Source organism: Gymnoscopelus microlampas (assembly GCF_963454915.1).
Source record: "Gymnoscopelus microlampas genome assembly, chromosome: 6".
In the NCBI taxonomy this organism is placed as follows: Eukaryota; Metazoa; Chordata; class Actinopteri; order Myctophiformes; family Myctophidae; genus Gymnoscopelus; species Gymnoscopelus microlampas.
The window spans coordinates 38,388,987-38,413,939 of NC_139943.1; the positions used below are offsets into that span (position 1 = coordinate 38,388,987).

Sequence of the window (24,953 nt, forward strand, 5' to 3'; positions counted from 1 at the left end):
AGTAACATTTTCCTAGATTTCAGTATGGCCGGTCCAGTCATTTATTTTATTGTCACTCTTGTGTGTGTGTGTGTGTGTGTGTGTGTGTGTGTGTGTGTGTGTGTGTGTGTGTGTGTGTGTGTGTGTGTGTGTGTGTGTGTGTGTGTGTGTGTGTGTGTGTGTGTGTGTGTGTGTATGTATATATATATATATATATATATATTGTATATGTGTGTGTGTGTGTGTGTGTGTGTGTGTGTGTGTGTGTGTGTGTGTGTGTGTGTGTGTGTGTGTGTGTGTGTGTGTGTGTGTGTGTGTGTGTGTGTGTACATATGTATGTATATATATAGATATGTAAGTGTATATATATATATAAATAATATCACATGACATTGTTACTACATTGTTACTACCAAGCTTGTAACAACGCATCAATGTCAACGCCAAGTGTTTCCTGCAACAATAATGTAAACAACCGTGTTTACCACTCTGATCCTCCCTCCCCCATTCTGCTGCGTCCCGACGCCCCGCCCCCCTCCTGCCTCTCACGCAACACCAGAGTTACGTATGAACCGTAAAAAATAGAAAACTTCCAAGATGGCCGAGTCCGTGGACTCCATGCATTTCGCAGGCGCAAATAGCAAAACAAATTCCCCCAAACCCTTGATACCCAAACGGCCGCCAGCAGAGAGCCGGCCGCAGCAGTCTTCCGGTGACATTTATCCTCCGCCCGCCAAGAAGGTTCGCATCGAGGAGAAGAGCCTGAAACACATTAAGAAAGTGAACGGGGAGGTCTGCGCACTAGGAGGGGAGAAACACCACAACGGGAAGCAGAGTTATGGAAGCCCAGCGAAATGGAGTTTCGGCCCGGCCAAGGCGAGCAACTCCACCGCGGCAGGAGGCTCGGCTCCCGCTCGAAAAATCTTCAAGATCAGCAACTTCCTCGCCTCGCCGCCCAAAGTCAAGAAGGCCAATAAAGAGAGACGACACAACAAGGAGAAGAGCAGCAGAGCCGCTCAGACGCAGAGTTCACCCTCCATCGCTAGTGTGGAGAAAGTGAGCCCTGCTAGCTGCCATACAAAGACGGAGAACGGTGACGTGAAAATCACACAGAGAGGTAGGGCAACACAACACAACACGTTGTACTCACTGTTGGCCATTCATTTGTGATATGGGGGACATTCACGCGTGAAAGTTAATGCTTAAGAATAATATACATACAGTTAATTGTTGCATTATTTTGTATTTCAAATTCACGTCTCCGTTATTTATTTTTAGGCCCCAAGTGGTGGTATGCACACGTGCCAATGTTTGCCCATTATTATTTATGTCACCAAGTATGAATGCAGCAACATTCTCTCTGTATTACTGTAGGACAACACAACACAACATGTTTACTCACTGTTGTCCATTCATTTATGATATATAGGGACTTTCACGCTTGAAAGTTAATGCTTAACCACTTAAACCCCCATATGGGTAACTGGAGTCCCTCAGGGCTCAATACTAGTGTATTTTTATGTTTTCTGTTATTGTGGGGAAAGCTTTCGCTGAAAATAGTTAGTGTCACGTTGAGCTTGTCGATCTGCTATTTTCAGCGAAAGCTTTCCCCACAATACCGATGCTGGGGTTTAAGTGGTTAAGTATATATAGTTAAATATAGTTAATTGTTGCATTATTTAGTATTTCAAATTCATGTCTGTTATTTATTTTTAGGCCCATGTGGTGGTATGCACGTGCCAATGTTTGGACCGTTATAATTTATGTCACCAAGTATGAATGTAGCAACATTCTCTCTGTATAGGACAACACAACATGTTTACTCACTTTTGTCCATTCATTTATGTTATATGGGGACGTTCACGCTTAACCATTTAAAACCCATATGGGTAAACCGCCAACCGGAGTCCCTCAGGGCTCAATACTTGTGTCTTTTCTGATATTGTGGGGAGGGCTTTCCACACTACCTATACTTGGGTTTCAGTGGTTAAGAATAATATTATAAATATAGTTAGTGTTTGTATTATTTTGTATTTCAAATGGACGTCTCGGTTATTATTTTTTTAGGCCCAAGTGGTGGTATGCACACGTGCCATTATTTGCCCATTAATATTTATGTCAACAAGTATGAATGTAGCAGCATTCTCTCTGTAACTTTGCATTTCAGACCACCGTGTCAAAGACAAAGACACAGATAAGAAAAAAGAGAGGGATAAAGAGCAGTGGAAATATCATGCGTTGCCACCTGTGAATGACATTGTTGCTAGAGAAAACGGAGATGTGAGTGCTCCAGCTCCACAGAAAGGTAAGGACGAAATGTAACAATTAATCCCTTGTGCTCAAATGATTATTTGACACAAAAAAATAATCAGTTTTTATACTACATTTCCCTCTATACCAGCAGCTATAAGCGACTGGAGTAGTGTGGCGGTGTTTACCTGCAGAAACACATTGCCCCATCTCTGTATTTTGGTGTTTTCAATGTTTGTTTTGGTAGACAGGGATGTTTTGGGGCTACCAAAACAACCTGTGAAAACACCCAAACAGTGAGAGGGCAATGTGTTTCTGCAGGTAAACATCAACACACTACTGCAGTGGCTGATAACTGCTGGTATAGATGTTTTTTTTTTTAATATTGTTTTGTTATGTAATCACAGGGCAAAGTTACATATTATACCGTTAATGATCTTATTATCAAATCCAGTAAGCTCTTACAAGCCACTGTTTTACATGTCTGCATTCAGAGGTTTCTAATTGATCAAATAGCATAGAATTTACACTTAAATTAGTTAATATTCCCTTATAAAATTATGTATCTTTTACCTGCAGAGTCAAAGGAGCAGATCATTACTGGTTCAAAGGAAGAACTCCTGCTGAAGAAACTGAAAAAGAAGAAGAAAAAGAAGCACAAAGATGGTGAGAGAGAGAAGGAGAGACGTAGCCGGCCCAAGATGCATCATCGCTCAAGCCAGACCGTGTGCTCAGGTGTATCTCTGGACTTCCCTGACTTCCTCAGTAAAATCAACGGAGGGAGCAGCAGCAGCCTACTCCAGCCATCAGCACCACACCAGGAGTATCAAGATTCTCCCTTTTCTTCCTCTATGGCCAGGGAGAGGCTGGGCTACAGCTCCCCTATCCACTGCGCCCTATCGCCAGGATTGGCAGGTCTGGAATTTGGCCGTCTAATCCACATTGAACAGCAGGCCAACGGAGGAGCATCAGTAGCACATGCCTACAGTGAGCAGCTCTCCAGTCTATCTCCAGCCGAGATACAGCGGTTCGCTGAGGAGTTTGTGGCCCTGTCGTTCAGCGAGAATGAGAACCAGGCGGCGCACTACGTAATGGGGATCATCCACGGAGCGGCCTCCTACCTCCCAGACTTCCTGGACTACTTTTCCTGTAAGTTCCCCAATTCACCAGTGAAGATGGAGGTGCTCGGGAAGAAGGACATAGAGACGACAAGCATGGCCAACTTCTACACTCAGGTGAGAAATGTGTTCGTTTTTCTAAAATGACAAAATACTTTGTCAGGGTAATCGTTGTTGAGAAGATAGGATTTGAAAGATGGAAAGACATCAGCATGCAGATGTCCACCACCACAGGGTGCAACACATCCCAGCTTAGCTACATCCCAGATTTTGTCCTAGCCTGAACAGATCCTTATGACCAGGATGGGGTTGTGCAAAAAACATAATCAGCCCATTGGGAGTCATATTCTTTGGAACACCCAGGGACCATTCTTCTCCCTACAAAACAAGTAGTGTTCAAATAAAATTAAACAATCACCATTCTGGAAATGGTTCGTACTGCTGTGTGGCCCCCTAGTTATCTCTTTATCAGTCTACTGTTTCAGATCAAAGCCTTCTATTTTAAAAGGCCTCTTAAAACTAAAGTGAAACTTTAGTTGGGGTATATTGAAAACGAAGTCAGAGTTCCTCCTTCACATTCTGCTTGTTTTGAAGTTAATAATATACCTTTTGTGGTGGCTTTCCAGCCAGCAAAAGTATCACAACATTTATTTATTTTCTTAAGATTTCTATTTATTTTATTTCAAATAGGAGAGTGTGGAGAGTCAGGAAACCTATGTAGCATGCAGGTCACATGACAGGAGTTGTATTCAAACTCAGGTCCTCACCGCTTAAAAGAGGCATAATGTTTGCACTACTAGGTACCCCAACTAGCACATTATATATATCTCTGCTGTCGGGCAGAAACCAGCTAACTCCACATCAAATGGCCACATCAAACTATGGTTGCCCGCTGAAAAAAACGGAGTAGCTTGCAGCGCATTCTGTCCCAATAACCAGTAACGCACCTGTCACTCCCTTTCAGGACCCTCCCCGTAGCCCGCAGTTGCTCAATTGTGAGCTCCTGAGTCTTGGGACGGTCCACCTTCGACTCACCCGATTGAACAGAGGGGGGAAAGCAGCATCTGTCTAAAGCATTTATCTGCTTCAAATAGACAAGGCATATAGAGCGCATAAACGCAAGGTGTGCCCGACACGCGGAAAAATACGCAAAACCACCAAACCACGGCATTCCCATTGAAAAGCATTGGCAGATTCCGCCCCATAGGTAGAATCAAAGTGCGGTGTGGCCGTGCCCTTAGGAGGTTTCGTCCATCATTGATAAGAACAGCTGAATGGACCTCCAAGCTCACAATGAGGTTGGAGGTCAAAAGGGTGTGGAGCCCAAAAATGGCTAACTCCAACCCCTTTGGTGGAGTTAGCTGGTTTAGCAGACAGTTTTACGGATCCAATGGAGTTAGCTGCCAGCTGGTTTTGTCAGAAGCGCTTTTTAATACTTTTCAGTGGATCAATATTTTTTTAACCAACACACAGACTTAAAGGGTGTTCAATAGCACTGATTTATGAAAAAGAAAAAGCGACGATTTATATTTTTTAACAAATAGCCTATTTGTACATTCCATTACTCCATTGAATGTACAGGATACATGTACATTCAATGGAGACTGCAGAACCACTTGCGGTATATAAACTTGCAGCAGAAATAATATAATTAATATGCGAGAGACCACTGCGCAACCATGACTATTAGTCTGAATTGGTTAAAGTCTTACTGTTTGACTGTACCATTAAAGTCTTTTTACCGTTTTTGATGTGCGGGCTCTACCTCTTTCAAGTTGAGCCTTTTTAGCCCAGCACCCATAGTCGATGTGCGTATAGTTAAGTTTCCTTAACTAATCGCACATCGACTATATTGCCCCTGACACAAGTGTAGGGGCAGACACAAAATAGTGTTACAGTGTTTAGAGAAGTTGTGAAAAAACAAAATTTATTTGGAATTCCTATTGTGAAAAATAATGAAGAATGTGCACATTCTAAATGCCATTGGGCTGTAGTCTCCAAAACGAAACAATATGCAAAACCAGAAAACGGCATGTAGCAGAAGGCCCCCACCCTAGAGCCTAGGGTCTGCCTGACGTTTCTTCCAGTTAAGGGGGAGTTTTTCGTTGCCACTGTCGCAAAATTGCTTGCTCAGGGTGGGACTGTCGGGTCTCTTCTCTACATGTAAAGTGTCTTGAGACAACTTGTTGTGATTTGACACTTTAATAAAATTGAATTGAAAAATTGAATAGGACACAGCAGGAGTACACTAGATGTTCTGATACTCGGGCCAGTCTCAGATATCTGTCTTCAATTCTTTCCCACCACCCCAATGGTCAAGAGACAAGTTTAGTTCTGCCTGAAGATAGCCTTTCATCTTTTCTGTGCTGCAGCATCTCCCACCTGATTCGGTGGAAACCAGCTTTTCCTCATCTCTGCACAGCAGCATAGCAATCTCCTTCTCCTTGTCAGTTTTTTATACGTGTTCCTCCTTTTCAGCTGGGGGTTTACGGGTGCCTCTGGTTGTGCTGTACTCAGTTGGACTGCCAGCCGTGCAACTACTGTATAGAGCCCAACCGATGCCAGATTTTTGGGACCGACGCTGATCATGATTTTGTGGATTCCTAAACCACTGATTACCTATATTTTGACCAATATTTTATTAAAGTACAAAATCTGTTTCAATAATTTGAAGTTTCAGTTTAAAAAAAAAAATAGAAAATAAAAAAGTAGCCAAAATACAAGCCTGTGAACTTGTAGAAAGCATGTAGATCGGCTATTCTTGAATATTTTTGAAGACGTAAACATTTCGGCTGCATAATTGCAGTTACAGATAATGGGCGATATATTGGCCAGATCGATAATATTAGTCGGGCTCTACTGTATAGGCCTAATCAAATTATTCATCCAGAAAAGGGAGCTGCTTGAAACTATAGTCTGTTATCCAGATATAACATATATACTGCTGGTCATCATCAGTCCCACCTAATGTCAATTTCTTTGACCAGCTTGCTTTAAATTCTTTTGGCTGTCATCATCTGTAAGGGTTTGGTGGCGTCTTTCCAAATTTGCCAGTGTAGTATATTGTTGCAGACAGGGAAGTGTTGTCCTTTTCAGACAGTAGTACAGTCAGAGTTATCATGGGTTTCAGGCTTTCAGCATGTTTGCAATGTCCCAGCTGTGTGTGTGTGTGTGTGTGTGTGTGTGTGTGTGTGTGTGTGTGTGTGTGTGTGTGTGTGTGTGTGTGTGTGTGTGTGTGTGTGTGTGTGTGTGTGTGTGTGTGTGTGTGTGTGTGTGTGTGTGTGTGTGTGTGTGTGTGTGTGTGTGTGTGTGTGTGTGTAAGATCCAGTGTACTGCTCTCGTTCTTGGTTGTAAAGTTTAGGTCAGAAAGGGCTGTGGTAACAGGCCAATAGTGGAGTTCCCAAACGTAGAAACGTCCTGAATCAGCTGCTCCTTCTGTTTTAGCCTTGTTTTTACTTTGTCTCCCTTTCTGAAATGTCCCACTAGATGCCATGCAGCAGCCACGGTGCAACAAACTCTTGTTTGAGTTGGGCCTGCACGATTCTCTTCTAAAAGTTTATTTTTAAGAATTGACGATTCTCTCTCAAAATTATTTTTCTTCTCTCCATAAAAACATTTATTGCACTCTTAGATATGAGTAAAATATGCATCTGAGGTGCTTGCTGTCTAGAGAGGGCTTTAAACTGACAATATGACATAATATCAAAGTGCTTGACTTCAAGCAACACTATGTTAGGTCTGTCCCCTGAAATTCAACGAATGGACTAGTCAGTCGAGACCCTTTCAGTCGACGCAAATTATTTGATTCGAGCCGTCATGTTTTTATTTTATTTCTTTTTATAGCGTCAGTTACTAGTGTAGGTGCGGAGCGCTGGTGCAGTGCTTGACATTAACATTTTAAAGTACATTTCCCATTCACTTGTCCAGGCACTAAAGTTACATGTCCGTGTAAACATTAGCTCATATGGATGAGATGGAATACGTTTAATCATAGAACCATTAGGTTGATTGGTTGTTTAACATAAAACACAAAAAAGAAAACACTATAATGTGGCAATTAGTGTTTTAAAAAAAAAATATATATTTAGAGAATAGGGAAGTCCGATGGCAATTTAAAAACATATTTAGAGCTGACCCAAGTAGTTTGGAGCTAAGAAGCTTTGTACGATGGCACGGGATTTGAACGTGGGAAAAAAAGAAATGAACACATTCACTGCCAGGTATTATTTCATTAATTCATCCGCTGGTGACAGCGTTTTTTACCTTTTTTTTTTACAATCTTTGGAAGCCACGACGTGCACGCGGATGTCAACAAAGAGTGTCTGGGGGGTGGGGGAGGGTCTCGTCTATCCACCGGAACAAAAATATTTTACCTTGATCGGCCATTTTGTTGCTATACTGTAGCCCGTTGAAAATGGCTTGTTTTCACCAAAAAAGAAGAAATCCGAGCTAGATGTGTTTTTATACAAATCTTAATGTAGGAGTGGACGGAAGTGATGTTTTTTGGGATGACGTCACATCCATCCATTCCTTCTATCAGAGTCGAGGGATCATTCCTAAGTTGCGTTTGAGCATCTTTTCTTTTTTTTTTTTTTGACGGAGATCTACGTCAATGGCGGTCAACGGTTGGATTTGAAATTACGTAGATCTACGTCCTTGGCAGTTAAAGATGTATTACTTGTCAGGACAAGTGGGACAAGCCTTAATGTCGACACCTGTGTCATGTACTTCTAATTTAGTCCATCTACTTCCTGTAAGTAGACTTAAAAATAAAACCAGTTGACTAATCATACTACGGGAGGCTCTTATTCTGAAATCCACCGTTTTGAGAGGAAATACTACTGTTGCTGCTAAGCTACTATGACGCTGTTCAGATGTAAATAAGAACTCACGTGTACGGTGGATTACACACAAGATTTTTTGCTAAAGTTCATATTTATGATATGAAAACCATGCTCCTGTGACTTAAACAATGTACAATGTACACCTTTGCAGAATTAGGTGAGTGGACTGGTTAATTATTTCATGCTGGCAAAAGTAGCACTGCGGTAAAGAGACAGCTGTCAAAAGTTGACTGTGCAGGTACACAACATTTCGGTCTTTACTCGTTATTTATTTTGTCTTGCACCAGCGACTACTGGATCTGCAACATAGCTCTTTGATACAGTAGCGTTGGGCTCCAAACTGTATGTAGTCCTACACAGGATTGTTGTCAATTAAAATAAGCAGTCTGCCGTCATGTAGTTAAAGGCTTCATTGCTTTTAAATGTTAGAAACCTATTCAAATGGCTCTGTTGCACTTCACTATGTAATAATCAGCACTGAAAGTTTCAGAAACACTTGCAATTGTAGCCTCCAATAAGGTCATAAAGACCTATTTTTCTATATAAAAAAGAATCATCATTCGAGTCGCATTAAACTCCAGATTCTGAGTCGACTAGATACTGAGTCGGGGACAGCCCTACACTACAGTATGTAACTTCAATATCCTACCCTGGATTGAAACCGGGTCCCCCATGCATGTGCTGACATTTTTACCACTGAGCTAATAGAGCCTGCCTGCTTGCTCAGGGGGGGAATTGAATTTTGACCTTCAGGCAGTACCACTTCTCAACAAGTAGTAGTCTAACCAGACCACAGGATATACATTTCTCAATAGAAGAGGTGGGGGACCAAATACCCCCCCCCCCCCCCCCCCCCCATTGGGTGATTATATTGTATTTCACTAGCAAACGTGTTTGGGGTCATTTTAACATCTACTCAGGCTTTTGTGTGCACCCCAGACCGTTTTTATGCTGAAGAAGAAATGATTACAAATCCTCAGTAAAAGGCAAACAGAAATGTCTTCAGCTTTACTTTGAAAGAAGAGTCATAGCAGACCTGCAGTATTCTGGGCGTTTGTTCTAGATATGTCTTCTTCTCCACATGTAGTTTTGTCTCTGACCTGTCCTAGTCATGATAACCTCACAAGATCCGAAATGTATTCTGGCCCTAAACCATTCAGTGTTTTACAATTCAACAGGGGCATTTTGAGTGAAAAACATTGACATTGATTAAGTGAGCAGTGTAAAGATCTGAGAATTGGAGTGATATGATCCACTTTGTTGGTATTAGTAAGTACTCAAGCATTAGCGTTCTGAATCAACTGCAGCTGTCCAATCAGTCTTTTAGGGAGACCTGCAAGGACAGCGTTAAGAGTTGTCCGGTCTTAAGTTTTTACAAATCCTGTTGAGACATGGGCCTAACACCATCCTGACTGCCAGCAAGTATGTAGCATCGGCCATGTCTTTACGACATAGCCTGAACCAAATTAAGTAATGAATAACTAATGAGAGGATGAAAGGAATTACTCCGCTTCATGAAGCTACAACACACAAACGCACGTGCACACACAATCTCCTGCACAAACACTGTACGCATAGACAAGTGTCACAGGTCTTTCTTTAATATGAGGCTTTTGTGAGCACCCCAGACAGTTTTTAAGTTGCTTGGTTCAGTATTAAGATATTCATTCTATCAGACACGCCCCCTTCCTATATAAACCCATTTTAACCATGTTGGGTTAATTGAAAACACCTATCCTTGGTTCTGGTGACAGATATTGGCCTCCTAATGCATGAGGGGGCTGTGTTTTAGTGTGTGGTACTAGGTCCCATCAAAAAAAATGACTTTGCTTTGAATATATGTATGAAGGAAGCTTTTAAATAATGTGTCTCTGGATGAACAATAGATATGGACTTAGGTATGGACTAGCCAGGGAGCAGTGTCTCCTTCCTGCAGAGTGCAGATCCAACTGGAAGGTGTGTTCAGACCTTTCTAGTCGTTGCTTGAATCGCTTCACTTTGTTCGCTGGGTGTTGCAATGGGACAAAAGCACTCATTCACGTGTTCATCTAATCACCTCTTCATGCTGTCAATCACTACACATGAAATGGAAATACTCTGTACCGAATTCTAATCACAAAGTTATCTAGATGTATGTGTGAAAATAAGAAAGATTGAGCAATATGTTCTATTTCATTACAAAAATATATCGATCTCATCATCGTTTACAATCAAGCTGTCAAAAACACAGACAGCTTGACGGCGGGCGTGTGTTTTTCCTCCTTCCTAGCTGGCCGATGTAGCCTACTGCCTGGGCAGATTGAGCAGGACCTTCCGCTTGGTGAGATGTCAATTAGGGACTCGGGAGTAAATAGAACGCAGTTTATTGACTCAAAACAATTCAGGAGCTTCTTTTTTTTTTGAGGGCTCAGATAAACTAAAATAAAAGTAAAATTACACAGGGACACCTCCAGCGTTAATTTACGGTGTAATAATTTGACTCTGGGAGTGTAACCAAATGGACCATTTGATTCCATTTTGTTACCCTCTTGGGGTTACAAAAACACCCAAGCCCTGTTAACACATTCCCTGCCAGAGTTTATTCATAAGGTACTCACCCACTGCCAGCGTTTTTGAGTTTTATAGCCTTTTGAACCGTTCACAAAAAAATTATATCCATTAAAATCCGCGATCGGATGGTGTTTATAAACAGCAACGACGGACGTATGAGCCCTCATAATGTTTACACTTTTTTTCCTTTTTCTTCTTCTGTGGTATCAGTGGCGAAAAGAGGCTGCAAACGTCATATCCGTTTGGCTGTGACGTGGCTGTGACGTTTCCCCACCGGCCCTCTTAGATTAGCTTAGCCTCCGATCGGCTATCAGATCGTTTTTAAACACAAAGAGGATAACCGTTCGTCGATCAAAGAAAAGAAAATACAACCGGAGCTTACCATTCGTTTTTTAAACCGTGTGAAAACCATGATCTTTAGCCAAAACCAGGGAAAAACTGTTTTTTCAAGATAAAAAACGAACCGGAAACGGTTGTCGGAAATTTTCTCATAGGATGGGTCGGAAGCGTCATGGGGGAAAAAAAAAAAATCAAGGATGGTCAGTGATGTTGCTAGGTTTTCAATGTAATGGGTCCTGGGATGCAAGGGTGGTCTTTTAGATGGGTCCCAGGGACATTTTATGGGTCCCACAAAAATGCACAGCGTTTAACTCGTGTTTCATCTTATATGGTTATATTCATGTAGAACATGTATCTGAAAGAAAAGTACACAATTCCAAATCCGACAACTTTAGATACAGAGGATGTAGTCATGGAGGTACTGTAGGTATGGGGTCATCATCATTAGCAGTACTTGATTTGGGTTTAGAAAATAGGCTTGCTATTTTCTGTTGCCCTGCAGCAGGCTTGAGAATCTTTTTTGGTGCCATTTTACACTAACATTATTATTTTTTTCTTTTATTTGTATAGTTTATTTTTAATTCACGTTTGTTGTTTTCAAACGTGTTAACCATCAGGTCTGCTACGGGTCTACAGGTCTACGTCATGGCAGAGACGTCACTTTTCAACTCCGCAACAGACGGCCCTTGTGTGTGTGTGTTACACGCAAAATCGTTACCCAAAGAATTCGGTCTGAGCAATGAGCATGCGCAAAATGGCGGCTCCCATGGATCCTTATTATCATTTGTATCGTCTTTCTAAGACTATTTCTACGTGGATTTTATCGTTTATAAAGTAGGATAAAGTAGGATGTGGCCATGCAAAATGGTGGTGTCCCATGGATTTGTAAAATATTCGCGGTAAAAAAAATATTTTACCGCAAATTATTTTCATATTTTTGGTGACAATTGTAGTGCGTCCCATGGACGCAACGACGGTGCCATGAATGCGTCCTTTTTCAATACGGTGCGTCAGAGACGCAGGACGCAGGCCTATGAGCATCTCTGGATGGTACCAAATTTTTTTTTTTCCGTTATCAAACCACATTAAAAGACGATCCCGAGATATCTCGGGATACGCAGGTAACGGGTGGATTTAATGTCCCGAGATATCTCGGGATTGGCAGTATATGTGTTAAAAGCCACCCACTCATTATGTTGAACATAATTCCTGCTATATTACTAAGCTATATTGTGTGTGTGAGCAAAATCAGTTCCTATGTCTCTGCAAGAGCTTGTGTATTGTCTTTCCCCCTGTGTTGCTGCTGGTTCGCACTTCCCGGTCGGTTGGAGCTGGTTAAATCAAACCAAACATTCTACAGAACAATATCAACACAGATTGGCTTGAAGCAACGGATTGCTTTGTTCGCGTCGCCCTGTTCGCCTCGTTTGATTAGCTCGATGCAACATCGCGCCAAGTCGCATCTTTGCGTTGAATTTGTATGTAAACGTACCACGCCGCCGCACAAACAAATATGTTATCTCTCGGTGTGAACCTTTAGATTTAGCCTTCCTCCAACAACACACTGTATTGCAGTGAAGTTTAGAGAATGACTTTAAGTCATAGGATAAATGGTTAGTGTTACATCTGATATAATCTCTCAAGAACAGATCCATCGCTGCGCTTGAATCTGTCGGAAGCCGTGTTGACAACCCGTGCACATTGGCTACAAGTGGGCGTGCCATCAGATCAGGAAGCAGGCCGCACTTTACCCAATCAAATGTAGTGGCGGGATTTACGTGTGTGCCGTTCGTTCCCCACTGGAAACAAACCAAAACTCCTTTAACAATAGGGTCCTCGAAGCCGACAAAACCACAGAAAGTTAGTAACATTTTAAATTGCTCTTTCATCATAGAAACAAGTGGGCTTATAACTAAAACGACCCATGTTCTTTGGGAGAAATGGTGTTAGTGTTCCGTGGAGAAATATTGTTAGTGGGAATTAAAACATAGTCGCACCACCGGAAGTGAAAGGCTGAAGGCAGACCAAAACCCTGGTTTCCCTGAGCACGGGTCGTCTGTTCAGCTCCGCCCAGTGCCAAATGAATAAGTAAAAAACAGCAGAGGGCTCTGTTTTTCCTTTTTATTTGGCGATGGGTTCCCAGATTGCATCTGATATGACATGGAGAGGATTTTTTCCCCTACTAATTTGTATTTGCTGCGCAGTGCAACACGCACATACATGAGTAGCAGCTGCGCAATTGACGATCAAACCATAAAAAAGACTCGCCACTAGCCTATTGCAACGGAGTAGCAGAACTTCAATATAAGACTTGCACTGATTAGTACTATGATAGTCTCTCTCAAGCCAGACAACTATTTTAAGAGTCTGTAATTATGCCCCCTAAAAGCGGTACAAAGGGAGTAGTCGTCATCATTTGTCATTTCTGTTAATGAAAATATATTAAAAAATATCTCCAAACTGTATTATTTTTGAATTTCCATTTCTACCAAGCAGCAAGCTTCGACCAATTCGATTTATAGTAGGAATTATTTATGCGACTGCAAAGACAAAACGAAAGTGGGGGGCTTTACAGTCATGATCTATTTCAGCACTACCATTGTACAGTATGATGGAAGCTTTAGAACATTTTGTGAGCCAACGGTCTGTCTCGAGAGACTATTACTATGAGAACCTTGTAGTATAATTAGTCAATGCAGGTTTTATTTTGAAGTTCACCTACTGGGAAGTCCATGAAGTCTCTTTTAGCCTACCTGTATCTCATTGAGCAGTCTATTTACGTTCATGTCTTTGATTTATGTAACTCATAAACTAGTTTCAGGCCTAGTTTGTTTGCCTACTTAAAACGTTCACTCGTTGTTTGCACTTCAGGGTCCGACAACAAGGATTGCCTGTTTGCCCCAGGCATGAAAAAGGCGGGCACCTGTGGGCAATTAAAACCTGTCCAGATCTGCCCACACGGCCAACAATTGGGGGCAATGTTTTGTTTTCATTCTTGATTTCTCCCTCTCTCTCTCCGTCTCTGTGTCTACATCTGTGCATGTCTCTCTCTCACTCTCTCTCTCTCTCTCTCGCACCTGTATGCATGTGTGTATGAGCGCACTGCAGAGCTTTTATAAGTTTGATTGGTTTGACCTAGTTTACGGGGACCACCAGCTTAGTTCAAAGTGGGCTGTGCTGCACAACACAAATCTTAAAACAAACTATTCTGGGGAAGTGTTGCGTAGACTAGAGGCAGATAAGTATTGATAGTTTGTCAATACTAATCTGCCTCCACACGACACTAATGTTGCGTGGAACACTAATGTTCATGTTGTTAAGGATAAATGTTGACATTTTCCTGCTTTCAGGCCGCTGAATTACCAGCCAGTATTTTATTCAACATAATGTCTTTGAATTAACTTGTGAGGGCTTTTAAATTATATGATGCAATCATTTGGGAATCCCAAAACTGTGTCAAATCAAAGATGCACATCGTCTATTGCTGAAATACCTATATAAGCACAATTTAATTTATAACATTAGAATACATAGCCAAGTAGTGTTATGGGAACAATTAATTTCTGTCATGTACAATATGCATGCACTTGGAGAGATGGCAACACAGAAAAACTATTATACTATATCATGGCGATAATGACATCTATATACCCAAATATGAGAAGTGGCAACACTAAATCGTAAGAGAAATGGGAAGGGTAGAAAAAAAACCTTTATATCGGACCCTGCGGCCGCTGGCTTAGCGGTCCAGGCACCTAGGCTCAATGTAGCCTTGCAGCGCACCGTGGGTTCGAGTCCCGATCCCGACGGCCTTTTCTGCATGTTACTCCCCATCTGTCTCCCCTCTCTTAAAAAAAAAGAAAGAAATCTGACCCTGCAGTCAATAAATAAATACATTTGTTATTATTTATTTTTGCTCTACCCACCGGAAGAAATAGCATAATTTTTGGCCCGAACCCTCTGATCCCCTCGGACTCGGGTTGAAATTGAGAACTGTAAATTATACAATGAATCAACACAATAAAAGTTGGGTTTTAGGTTTTTGTCCAGTTTGCCTGAGCTGTCTGCTGTGCTATCGTCCTGCTGCAGGTCAAGCGGACATATTCCCAGGGAACGTACCGTGCCGGGGCCATGCGGCAGGTCAGCCTGGTAGGGGCTGTGGACGAGGAGGTGGGGGACTACTTCCCAGAGTTCATCCGCATGCTGGAGGATTCTCCCTTTCTGGAGGTTAGTGGGTTTTAATATTCATATAACGTACATGTGGTCATATTCTGTAGCAGGTGGCTGTGTTAATGTCTTTGTGACATTCATTATTATGTGTTGACCATGAATATTTTTGGCGCTTTGTGTTTGCGTAGCGGACTCTGCCGTGGGGGACGTTCTCCAGCTTGAGGTTGCAAAGCCCCACCGAGAGTGACGATGGCCCCATCATGTGGGTCAGACCAGGTGAACAGATGATCCCCATGGCAGATATGCCAAAATCTCCCTTCAAAAGAAAAAGGTGGGTTATTGAGTTTATGATGTTTGGAGTAAGTAACTTAACAGCAGTGTTAATAGTTTTGAATGGTTTCTTTATGCTGTTTTTCTATTTTATTTGCTAAAGCAAAAATGAGCTGAGCTGTGACGTTGTTTTTAAATACTAATATTATTTATAAAAAATAGTTAATCTCAACTGCAACCCTTTGTGACATTTCAGATCTGCTATTTTAGCTATTTTTGAAAATGTTAATGGCATGCTCACAATAGGGACATCAGGTTGAAAGTAGTTAATGGTAGAAACTGTAGCAGGGTGTTTCTCTTTGCACCCATCACATTCCTGAACACAATTGATTCATATATTGCAGGTCCACTAATGAGATAAAGAACCTGCAGTACCTGCCTAGAGCCAGTGAGCCCAGGGAGATGCTGTTTGAAGACCGGACGCGAGCCCATGCCGACCACATTGGCCAGGGGTTCGAGAGACAAACCACTGCCGCCGTTGGCGTGCTGAAGGCTGTGCGCTACGGAGAAGGGTGGGTGTACAATGACAGTCCTCCATTATTTGTATATAATAATATATCAAAATTATATAGCACCTTTTAGCAGCTGCAAAGCTGCTCTACAAACAGGCTGAGACATCGTCACTATGTGACACCTATTTGTCATTGGCTGTCCTGGCTGTCCTTCTCTACTTTAAGCCAATGGGGAGACGGCCCGTCCTCCTTAGTTGTGTTGATATTTTCATACACTCCTAGAATACACACATTCACACAGTGATTGGGCTTCTGTGTCTTCTTACAGTGGTACTCCCTCACGGATCACCAAAGATGTTGTATGTTTCCACGCTGGAGATTTCCCAGATGTGGTCATGAGGCTCCAGCTGGACCTCCACGAACCCCCGCTGTCACAGGTGAGTCACAACACCATTGAAATCTCCAATCTGGAACTTGATGTTTCATTAGGTACATTTGGTTTGTGGAACATGTTCCTCTACTGTTAATAGGAACTCATGGTAGGGAATAGGTATATACCAGTAATACTTAAGGCCTTTGCACACCATGCCCAAAGTTTGACACAAAATATATGGCAGGGAAACAAAGTGGTCATTAAATACTCATACTCATAATACTGCAGGTTCAATCAATTAATAATTATCCACCAATAATGTCCACCAGAGGTCACATTTGTTCTCAAACCCTCAGTGGGGACAGCCATGTTGGCCATCTATTTGAATATAAATTGTTAATTTTGGGGAGGACATGTAAATTCTACCCACTTACCAGAATAGGATATTACCCGATATTATAATTTTCCTTTTATCAAGAAGCAGCAATGCTCATCATGGCTGCTGCTTGGACTTGGAGACTCCATCTGTAGTGGTGTTAAGAGAGAAAGAGATGGACTTTTAAAAAAAAAAATGTATGGGCCTTGCATGACTTCCTTGGTTCATATTGCACCTAATGTGCAGCAGCCTTTACACTGATACAGTGGTTATTGAACTATTAGTTACATTGCACAGTAATTACAAGTTGTTAATCAAGTAATGATCTTTACTTAAAGCAATGTTGAACCAGAGCCGTCTGGGAGAAATGCGGGGCCCGGTGCGGAGTTGGCGTTGGAGTTGGCGCGCGTGCGTGCGTGGAGTACCCGCGTGCGCGCGATTTTTTTGCGGTTTCTGTTGGATATATCCGAGTTTTGGGTGGTTATTTGCGGTTATTTTTGCCCTCAAAACATTAAGTTGGGTGTCATGTTGGGTGTCATGTTAAAAAAAAAATGTTCCCGTTTTTTTGCGAGGCCCCCCGTAGCGCGGGGCCCGGTGCGGCCGCACCGTTCGCACCACCCTTCCTGCGGCTCTGTGTTGAACCTTGATAAAACGTTGGGTTTGTATAGCTCCTAGACATGATATGACTCCAAATATTGTATCATCTTTATCTGTTGCTTCTGTGCTCTGTGAGCAAGGACGCTGACGTTTTTTCTCACACGATTTAAGTTCATGGCAAAACAGTTCCCACTTCTAGCACATTACTGAACGTTAACAAGATTGGATTCTGCCATTTACTGTATATATACAATTAATCTTGGTACTTATTTTCTATTTCACCTGTTAAACTTGCATTGCGTTGCACCAACATTGTTGATCTATCGACCTCTGTGGCGCTAGAGAACTTCTTTCAAATTGAATGTGTAGCCTAATTTATTTATTTTTAAATCGGGAATCGAACCGTGAGCATCAGAGCATATATATGGTATGTGCCTTAATCGCTAGGCCATCGGCGCCCCAGCCTAATTTCATTTGAAGGTAGACCTGTTTTAAGACCTGTTTTACCATACCATGAGAATGAATGGAGAGAGGAAAGAAATTATATTCCATGCTCCTCATTTAAGGAGCAGCGTAGCAACTGATAAAGGATGGGCAACATTTGAACGTATATCATGCCCAGGTGGCTATACAAACAAAGGTTCCCCCCCCCCCCTCTATGACACAAACAGTCATGACGTCATGAACCGGATGTGACGTCTTCGACGATCCCTGATCGCCATTAAAACGATGTGATACACTAATACGATGACTGATCGTCACCCGGACCAAAGAAAATAGAAGGGGAGGGCTCCGTTAGTCTTTTACACCGTGTGAAAAAACGTGTTTTTCCCTATTCTGGACGAAAATGACAGAGAAAAAAAAATTTGACCCGGAAGTGAAATCTTCGTTCTGGATCCGGTTCCGGGTGAGTCTCAAGGAATCAGGAAGCCAAAATGATGTGGAAAAATAAACATTATACCGCGATCAGAGATTAAACAATAAACGCGCGTCCAACGCGTCGACGGCACACTGAACAAACTAGCAATTGACGCGTTATCGAGTCAGCGGCCTTCAAAGAGTTAAAGGCCTTTGCAATCCACATTTTTTTTGAATTGGTCAATTCGTTTTTAACACATGATTAAAAAAACAGTAATCTAACTTGGTTCGATTGGTGGGAATGACGCACTGTCGCAGCCACAAGTCAGAAGGCAATTTCGGCGTAGGTGTGCAAGAGGTCATAGAAACGTGTGTTTGTTTCACATTTTTCTTTCCTTGCGAAAAATTCAGATTCTGTGCAAGGGCCTTATGACAGAATTTTGAACTTTAGTATGGGACCATTGGGAACAAATATTGTAATATAATCCATGTTCTCAATCAGATGTCCTTCTTATATGTGGTAAAGAGTCAGTAAAGTTAGATGTGATTTCTGACAAGTTATGCAGTCTCTTGTAATTAAATTGTTCAAGTTGAGGAAATTCATCAATGAAACATTTTAGCCTGTAATCATCCAGATACCTATTATACTGGGTTTCAGTTAAAAAGGCAAGCAGGGAGCTTGAAATAGAATTCCACTTGGACATGTTCCAGTGTTCCACTCCTTTCACATTTACCATTGTCCGTCCGTTGTTACCGAGGTGATTGAGTTTCCCTGTGCCTCCCGCCACTCCCTTCACAGTGTGTGCAGTGGATCGACGATGCCAAGCTGAACCAGCTGAGGAGGGAGGGCATCCGCTACGCACGTATCCAGCTCTACCACGACGACATCTACTTCATCCCCCGGGGAGTGGTCCACCAGTTCAAAACGGTGTCGGCCGTCTGCAGCCTGGCCTGGCATGTCCGCCTTAGACAGTACCATCAACAGGAGGGGGAGGAGAAGGAGGAGGAGGAGGAGGAGGAAGAAGAGGGAGAGGGGAGCTGCATGTCTACGCACACGCCAGTTCAAGTCAAAGAGGAAGATGAGGACGAGCAGCCCATTCCATCTGGAATGAGCGAGTGTAACAGTCCCACTGAGAAGCCACTGAAGGGGCTAGACGGGGAAGGCGAGGTGCCGTACTCACCAGGGCCGATGCCGACCTGCAAGGAGGAATATCTGGAGGAGGCGGCGGTGACAGAGACAGAAGAGAAGGACTCGTCACCTACAGAGTCTCTGACCTGCATCAAAACTGAGCCGAATGAGGGCTCCCTCACAGATCCACCTGCAGAGATCAAGGCCGAGGAGGGAGAAAGTAAGGCAGCGAGAGATGGTGGCACAGGTCACCATCAGACACCACGTAAAGGGGACGAGGAGGAGGCTGGAGACAACAGTGTTTCCTCAAAGACCCCACAGCACTTAAGGAAAGAGTATGACGTGGACGAGAGGCCACAGAAGACAGCCGCACAGGGCCAGGGCCCTAAAGAGAAAACTAAAGACATTGGTGTTGCGGCTGTTTACACAACAATCCCAATCAAGAAGGAAAAGGACAAAAGCAGGGGGAAGGACAGGGAGAAAGATGACAAAGAAAGGGCCAAAGAGCGAGAAAAGAAGGAGGAGAGGAGTAGAGAGAAGGACAAGAAGGACAAGGGGAGAGAGAGGGAGAGGGAGAAAGAGAGAATTAGAGAGAGGGAGAAAGCCAAGGCAGAAGGTGGGAAAGAGGGCGGTGCAACGACACTTAGCAGAAAGAAGGAGGATGAGGACAGGACAAGAGAGGGCAGCAAAGCTCCATTGCCTGCTCAGCGAGAGGAGAAGGGTGTCAGGGAGGCAGAGGTGCCACCTCAAATAAAGCGAGAGAAGGAGCATGACAAAGACAGGGGTGGCATGCAGGCGGCACCTCACACAAGGCACGATCGAGAGGAAGCCAGAGAATCTGGCGCGCATAAACACAAGTCATTGCACGGGAAGAAAGACAAGAGTGGCCACAGGGAGGCCAAAGAAAGCAACACATCATCCGCACATTTGTCGCACACCAAATTGGGGCGAGAAGACGGGAAGGCTGGTGCTCACAAACACGCGCATGCTGTTGTTAAGAAGGAAGGAAAGCGGGAGAAAGACATGAGCTTCAAGGAAGAGAGGAAGAAGTTGAACACTACCACGGGCTCCGCTCCCCCCGAACACAAACCACCCAGGACGCTCATCCCCTTTGACCTCTTTAAGCCAATGGACATTCACCAAACTCTGTCCCACTCCTTCACAGACAGTAGAGTTAAGACCCACCATCACAGTGACTCCAGGGGCACGTCTTCAAAGTCTGGGTCTGACAGCCGGACAATAGTGCCCTCCAAAGGACCAAAAGTAAAGGACACCATGCAGACGAAGCCTGTAATGTCTGTACAGGACACACGACCACAGCACTCATTAAAACACCCACTTAAACCACACACACCCCAAGGGCAGAAAGACTTTTTAATATGAATGTCTAGATGTGTAGTCTTCTTTCTACTGTACAACTTACGTTCAGGTTATGTTGCAATATTTGGAAAATGCATCCTTATTTTACAACATTGGTTTCAAGCATTGCCTTTTTAATATAGGTCCCCATTGTATTACTTGGCATTACACCAACAGAGCCATTTCATTTCAGTGGTATCATGAAAAGAGGATGTGCTTTCAAAGTATTTCAACTACACCTATGTAAGAATGTAAGCTAAGTAGCTCACTTCACGTTTGTTAGAGAATGTACGTAGGCTGTATATCAAACCTGTTATGTGACCCGTGTGTCAGTGCCTGTGCACTACTTAGCTACGCTCTTAAAGCACCTATTTTAGGTACTCGACTAGTCAATCTGAAAACAACCCTCCTTACTCCACTTATATAGGAATGACCTCCATTCATTGTTAGGAACATGATGGCAAGTTATTGCTGTCCAAAGGAAATACTCTTTGCTCTATTCTATTGCTTTAATCTATCCTGGTTTATAATTTGATTAACACTTAAAGGTTGGAGCAAGTGGTTGTTTTCAGATTTGACTGAAGCCTAATTTATACTATATTGCACGACCCTCTTGCTTGCCGTTTACTGATTTTCAAGCGATAAAACATATTTATCGCTTGAAAGTCAGTTATTGCGAGTGACACTGTTGCACAATTAAGTATAAATGAAGCTGTAATTTGACTCACACAGGGCTGTAAATGATACTGTATGTACTGAAACTGTACAGTATAGATGTATTAGCACCAATGTGAGAAAATGTAAACAGAAATTGCATATATTTTTTGTAAGACGAGTTTTATTTTCCATAGAACTTATTTATATCATTTACTGTCTGTTTTTATTTGAAAGCAACTTATGTGAGAATTTTGCTGTAAATACATTTTATTTCTTAAGATAAGACTTGGTAGTGTGATTTATACTCTGATCAGAACCTCCCAATAAATGGTTCGTAATATTGACTTGGCCTTCTCGTGAGTCTCTTATATTTTATCATATTTTTAAATGTATTATTTATTTAGAGGAGGGGGACAGTTAATGCCGCAGAGAAAATGAAGTTTTCACTGATGGCTGCTCAGATGAACGCTTTTGGGGGAGCAGTTAGGGGTCAAGTGTTGCTCATGGACACCCCGCGGGTGGAAATCAAACCTAGGACCTTCCGATTCCCTAGCTACCCATTCAGCTATGGCCGCCCAACAAGCTGCGACCCTATGTTTCCCAGGCGGTCTATCTACCCATTCAACTGGCCGCCCCATAATGAGATCAAAGAAGTTTCCTTCCAAGGATGTAAACCTTCCAAGGATGTAAACAAAACTCTTTATTTACAGAAGGCACATGAGGACATTTTTAAAATGGTGTCCATGTTCAAGGTAGCATTGTGCGTTTGCATTCAACCTTTGCCACTGACAAAGTCTTTTAAAATAAATGAACACAAAATGATGACAGCAAAACTTCAGTCCAGCCACAAAACTGAGGACATTCCAAAGGCTTGTACCTATTTTCATTTGCTTGGGCAAATAAAAACAGGAGGCATGTGGTTAATTGTATTCCTGCTTGTTGTCAAGCCTACAGTATGTTATGCATCATGGGAAATTAACTGAATTTTGTCATGTTTACAGTCTTGTACATTATGTTTCACACCCTCTTATTCACCACTCCTGGACCTCCAGTACTCACATTTTTAGCAGGATGGCTACATAAACAGAATGAGCTGACTATGATCTGAAGATGACAAATGTTGGTGGACTTGAAGAATCCTTCATTAGAACTAAGTTCCAAAGTTATTGCATAAAGGTGCGTATACAATCAGAACCCTGTGATAAGAGGAAAACCCCAAAAACTAAAACTCCCTTCCCTTTGATTCCATTTACATTCAAAACCCGGGGCCCCGTCTCACAACACCAGCTCCTTCACTTGGAGATGGTCATTGTCCCAGCTTCCTTTTCCAGTTCAATCCCTCCTGTAGTGGAACACATTGTGACCCAGCTCTATCAGCGCCCCGACCAGCAGAGCCCAGAGAGGGACACAGACCACGCTGAGCCACATGTCTGTGAGCTTCTCCAGACGGAAGCACAGTGTCAGGCAGAAGCCCAGCTTCAGCAGCAAAGCTATGAGGTACCACACCCTCCGCCCCAGGTCATGCTGGCCGTCCCGCAGGTTGACGCTGGACTTACAGCGACCTGCCATCTTCACCACCAGCATGAGGATGAGAACGGTGTCAAATGTCCAGACGGGGAGAAAGATGAGGAACCAGTTCCACTGGATCTTGGAGTCCAGCTTGAGGACCAACATGATGAGAAAAATGAGGAGGAAAATCCAAGAGAGGAGGACTCGCTGGACCAGAGACATTTTCATCTAGAGGCTCGTAAACATCTAGTTCCATGCAGGGTATCTCAAGGAGTCGGGATGAACTGGAGGTAGCCTAAAAACAAACACACATTCAGTGGTGGAAAAAGTACTCAATCGCAACGCATTGTGAGCTTGTAGATCGACTATTTTCAAATGGCTGAAATGTATATAGGGCTGAATTGGTTACTGTATGTTTTGTAATTATAATCAAAATCTACCTAAAATCTATCTAAGTAACTAAAATGTTCTAATAATAGTGGAGTAAAAGTGCAATATTTGCCTCTGAGATGTAATGGAGTAGAAGTTAAAGCACAGACAATTGGAAATAGTCCAGTAAAGTAAAAATACCTCAAAATTGTACTCAAGAACAGAGTACATGTACTTAGTTACTTTCCACCACTGCATGATACACTAGATCTAGCCCTGAAACATGACTGTCATATCATGACAGTCATGGCGCTACTTGTTCCTGTTTTTTTATATCTCTACATTTACAACCCGTACATCTACATAAACGTTCAGATTTCAAATATAAAGTGCTGACCCCCCGGCCACGGATGTAATAAGTTAAAATGCCCAGGTCCAAGTACCTGTATCTTCCGTATTGTTCAATAAAAAGCGTTTTACTCCGATCGGCGGCTATTTTTTCAGAGTTATAATGTATCAGGGTGCATTACATCTCCCAACCGCTAGGGTCGCGTGGTTGAAAGCATAATGGAGAAAATTCAGAGAAATGGCCACCGATCGGATTAAAATGCTTTTTATTGAACAATACGGTAGATACGGGTAATTAGACCCATGCGTTTTAACTTGTTACATCCATAGCCGTGGGGTCAGCACTTTATATTTGAAATCTGAACGTTTATGTAGATGTATGGGTTGTAAATGTAGAAATTTCAAAAACCAGGAAGAAGTAGCGCCATGACACTTGTGACATGAGCGTTATGTGAACCATGGCTACATTCGATCATTTGACTACGTGAAAAATCATGTAAACGGACAAAAAGCTGTTGTACAAACATATACACTCGATAGACTAAAAGCCATCATTGACAACCACTGATATTTCAATGTCTTACCTACTCTATGGTTACATACAATAGATGAGGTTTTACTGTGTGAGATTTTACTTTTGGGTGAAAATAGCGAGACTAGCGTTAACGGAAGAAAACAACAAATGTTAACAAATATGTCTTACCTCGGTTTATAGCTCAACTCCGTGTTAAATCATCATCAATGCACTAAGAAAGGAAAACCAAGGTAACGAGGATACTATGGGACTTTGTTTTCGCTAGTAGCCCCAGCAGCGTTGCCATGTTTTGTGAGAGAAATAAGCAACCAGGTTTAGGAAAACGAGCCCAAAAGAAGCAACTTAGGCCACATGAGCACTTTTCAAACTATATGCATCGACTGTTTGAAAATAGAACATCTACAAGCTCACAACGCGTCGTGGAGCGACGCGTTGTGAGCTTTTAGATCTTTTCAAAGAAAAAATCTTGGAACAAATGTGGGAATATTTTCAAATCCACAAAATCTTGTATGGTGGTATCTTAGCCCTGGTCCAGAGCGTTAGTGAGTTCTCTCTAACGCTCCGGACCAGGGCTAGCCCGGGTCTCTGGCACACAATTATTTCAGAAGGTTGGGTCTACAAATCAATATTAATGTGGCGGTCCTTAACATGAAAATGTTTGAGAAACACTGGTTCAAATAACATCATGAAGCAAGCCCAAATAAGCAACTACACTTTAGAAACAAGCCCCAAAAACCCGCAACTATCAATATTTACAAGCAATTTAACAAAACAATAAGCCCAAAGTCGCTTATAATAAGCCAACATGGCA

The 24,953-nt window shown here is 42.5% G+C and overlaps 2 protein-coding genes across 2 annotated transcripts; one reads left to right on the top strand and one right to left on the bottom strand.

Annotated features, from left to right (window-relative positions):
• Positions 1 to 568: 568 nt before the first annotated feature.
• LOC311047759 (lysine-specific demethylase RSBN1L-like) lies at positions 569 to 21,719 on the top strand. Its single transcript, XM_084060612.1, has 8 exons — positions 569 to 1,096; positions 2,147 to 2,284; positions 2,809 to 3,464; positions 15,170 to 15,307; positions 15,439 to 15,581; positions 15,925 to 16,092; positions 16,361 to 16,469; positions 19,036 to 21,719. Exons 1-8 carry the CDS (start codon positions 577 to 579, stop codon positions 20,746 to 20,748), a joined length of 3,585 nt encoding a protein of 1,194 aa, XP_083916738.1. The 5' UTR covers positions 569 to 576; the 3' UTR covers positions 20,749 to 21,719.
• A 342-nt stretch (positions 21,720 to 22,061) lies between these two features.
• On the bottom strand, positions 22,062 to 24,424 carry LOC311047775 (transmembrane protein 60-like). The gene is made up of 2 exons (XM_084060635.1): positions 24,311 to 24,424; positions 22,062 to 23,185 (listed from the first exon to the last, which is right to left on the bottom strand). Exon 2 carries the CDS (start codon positions 23,116 to 23,118, stop codon positions 22,714 to 22,716), a length of 405 nt encoding a protein of 134 aa, XP_083916761.1. The 5' UTR covers positions 23,119 to 23,185; positions 24,311 to 24,424; the 3' UTR covers positions 22,062 to 22,713.
• Between the last annotated feature and the right edge of the window lie 529 nt (positions 24,425 to 24,953).

What these genes read in the sequence shown, in the direction of transcription:
- LOC311047759 (XM_084060612.1), top strand. Translation starts at nt 577, where the DNA reads ATGGCCGAGTCCGTGGACTCCATGCATTTCGCAGGCGCAAATAGCAAA. An exon ending in TCTCCCTTCAAAAGAAAAAG is followed by an intron (nt 15,582 to 15,924) that starts GTGGGTTATTGA and finishes CATATATTGCAG; the next exon opens with GTCCACTAATGAGATAAAGA. An exon ending in GCTGTGCGCTACGGAGAAGG is followed by an intron (nt 16,093 to 16,360) that starts GTGGGTGTACAA and finishes GTCTTCTTACAG; the next exon opens with TGGTACTCCCTCACGGATCA.
- LOC311047775 (XM_084060635.1), bottom strand. Translation starts at nt 23,118, where the DNA reads ATGAAAATGTCTCTGGTCCAGCGAGTCCTCCTCTCTTGGATTTTCCTC.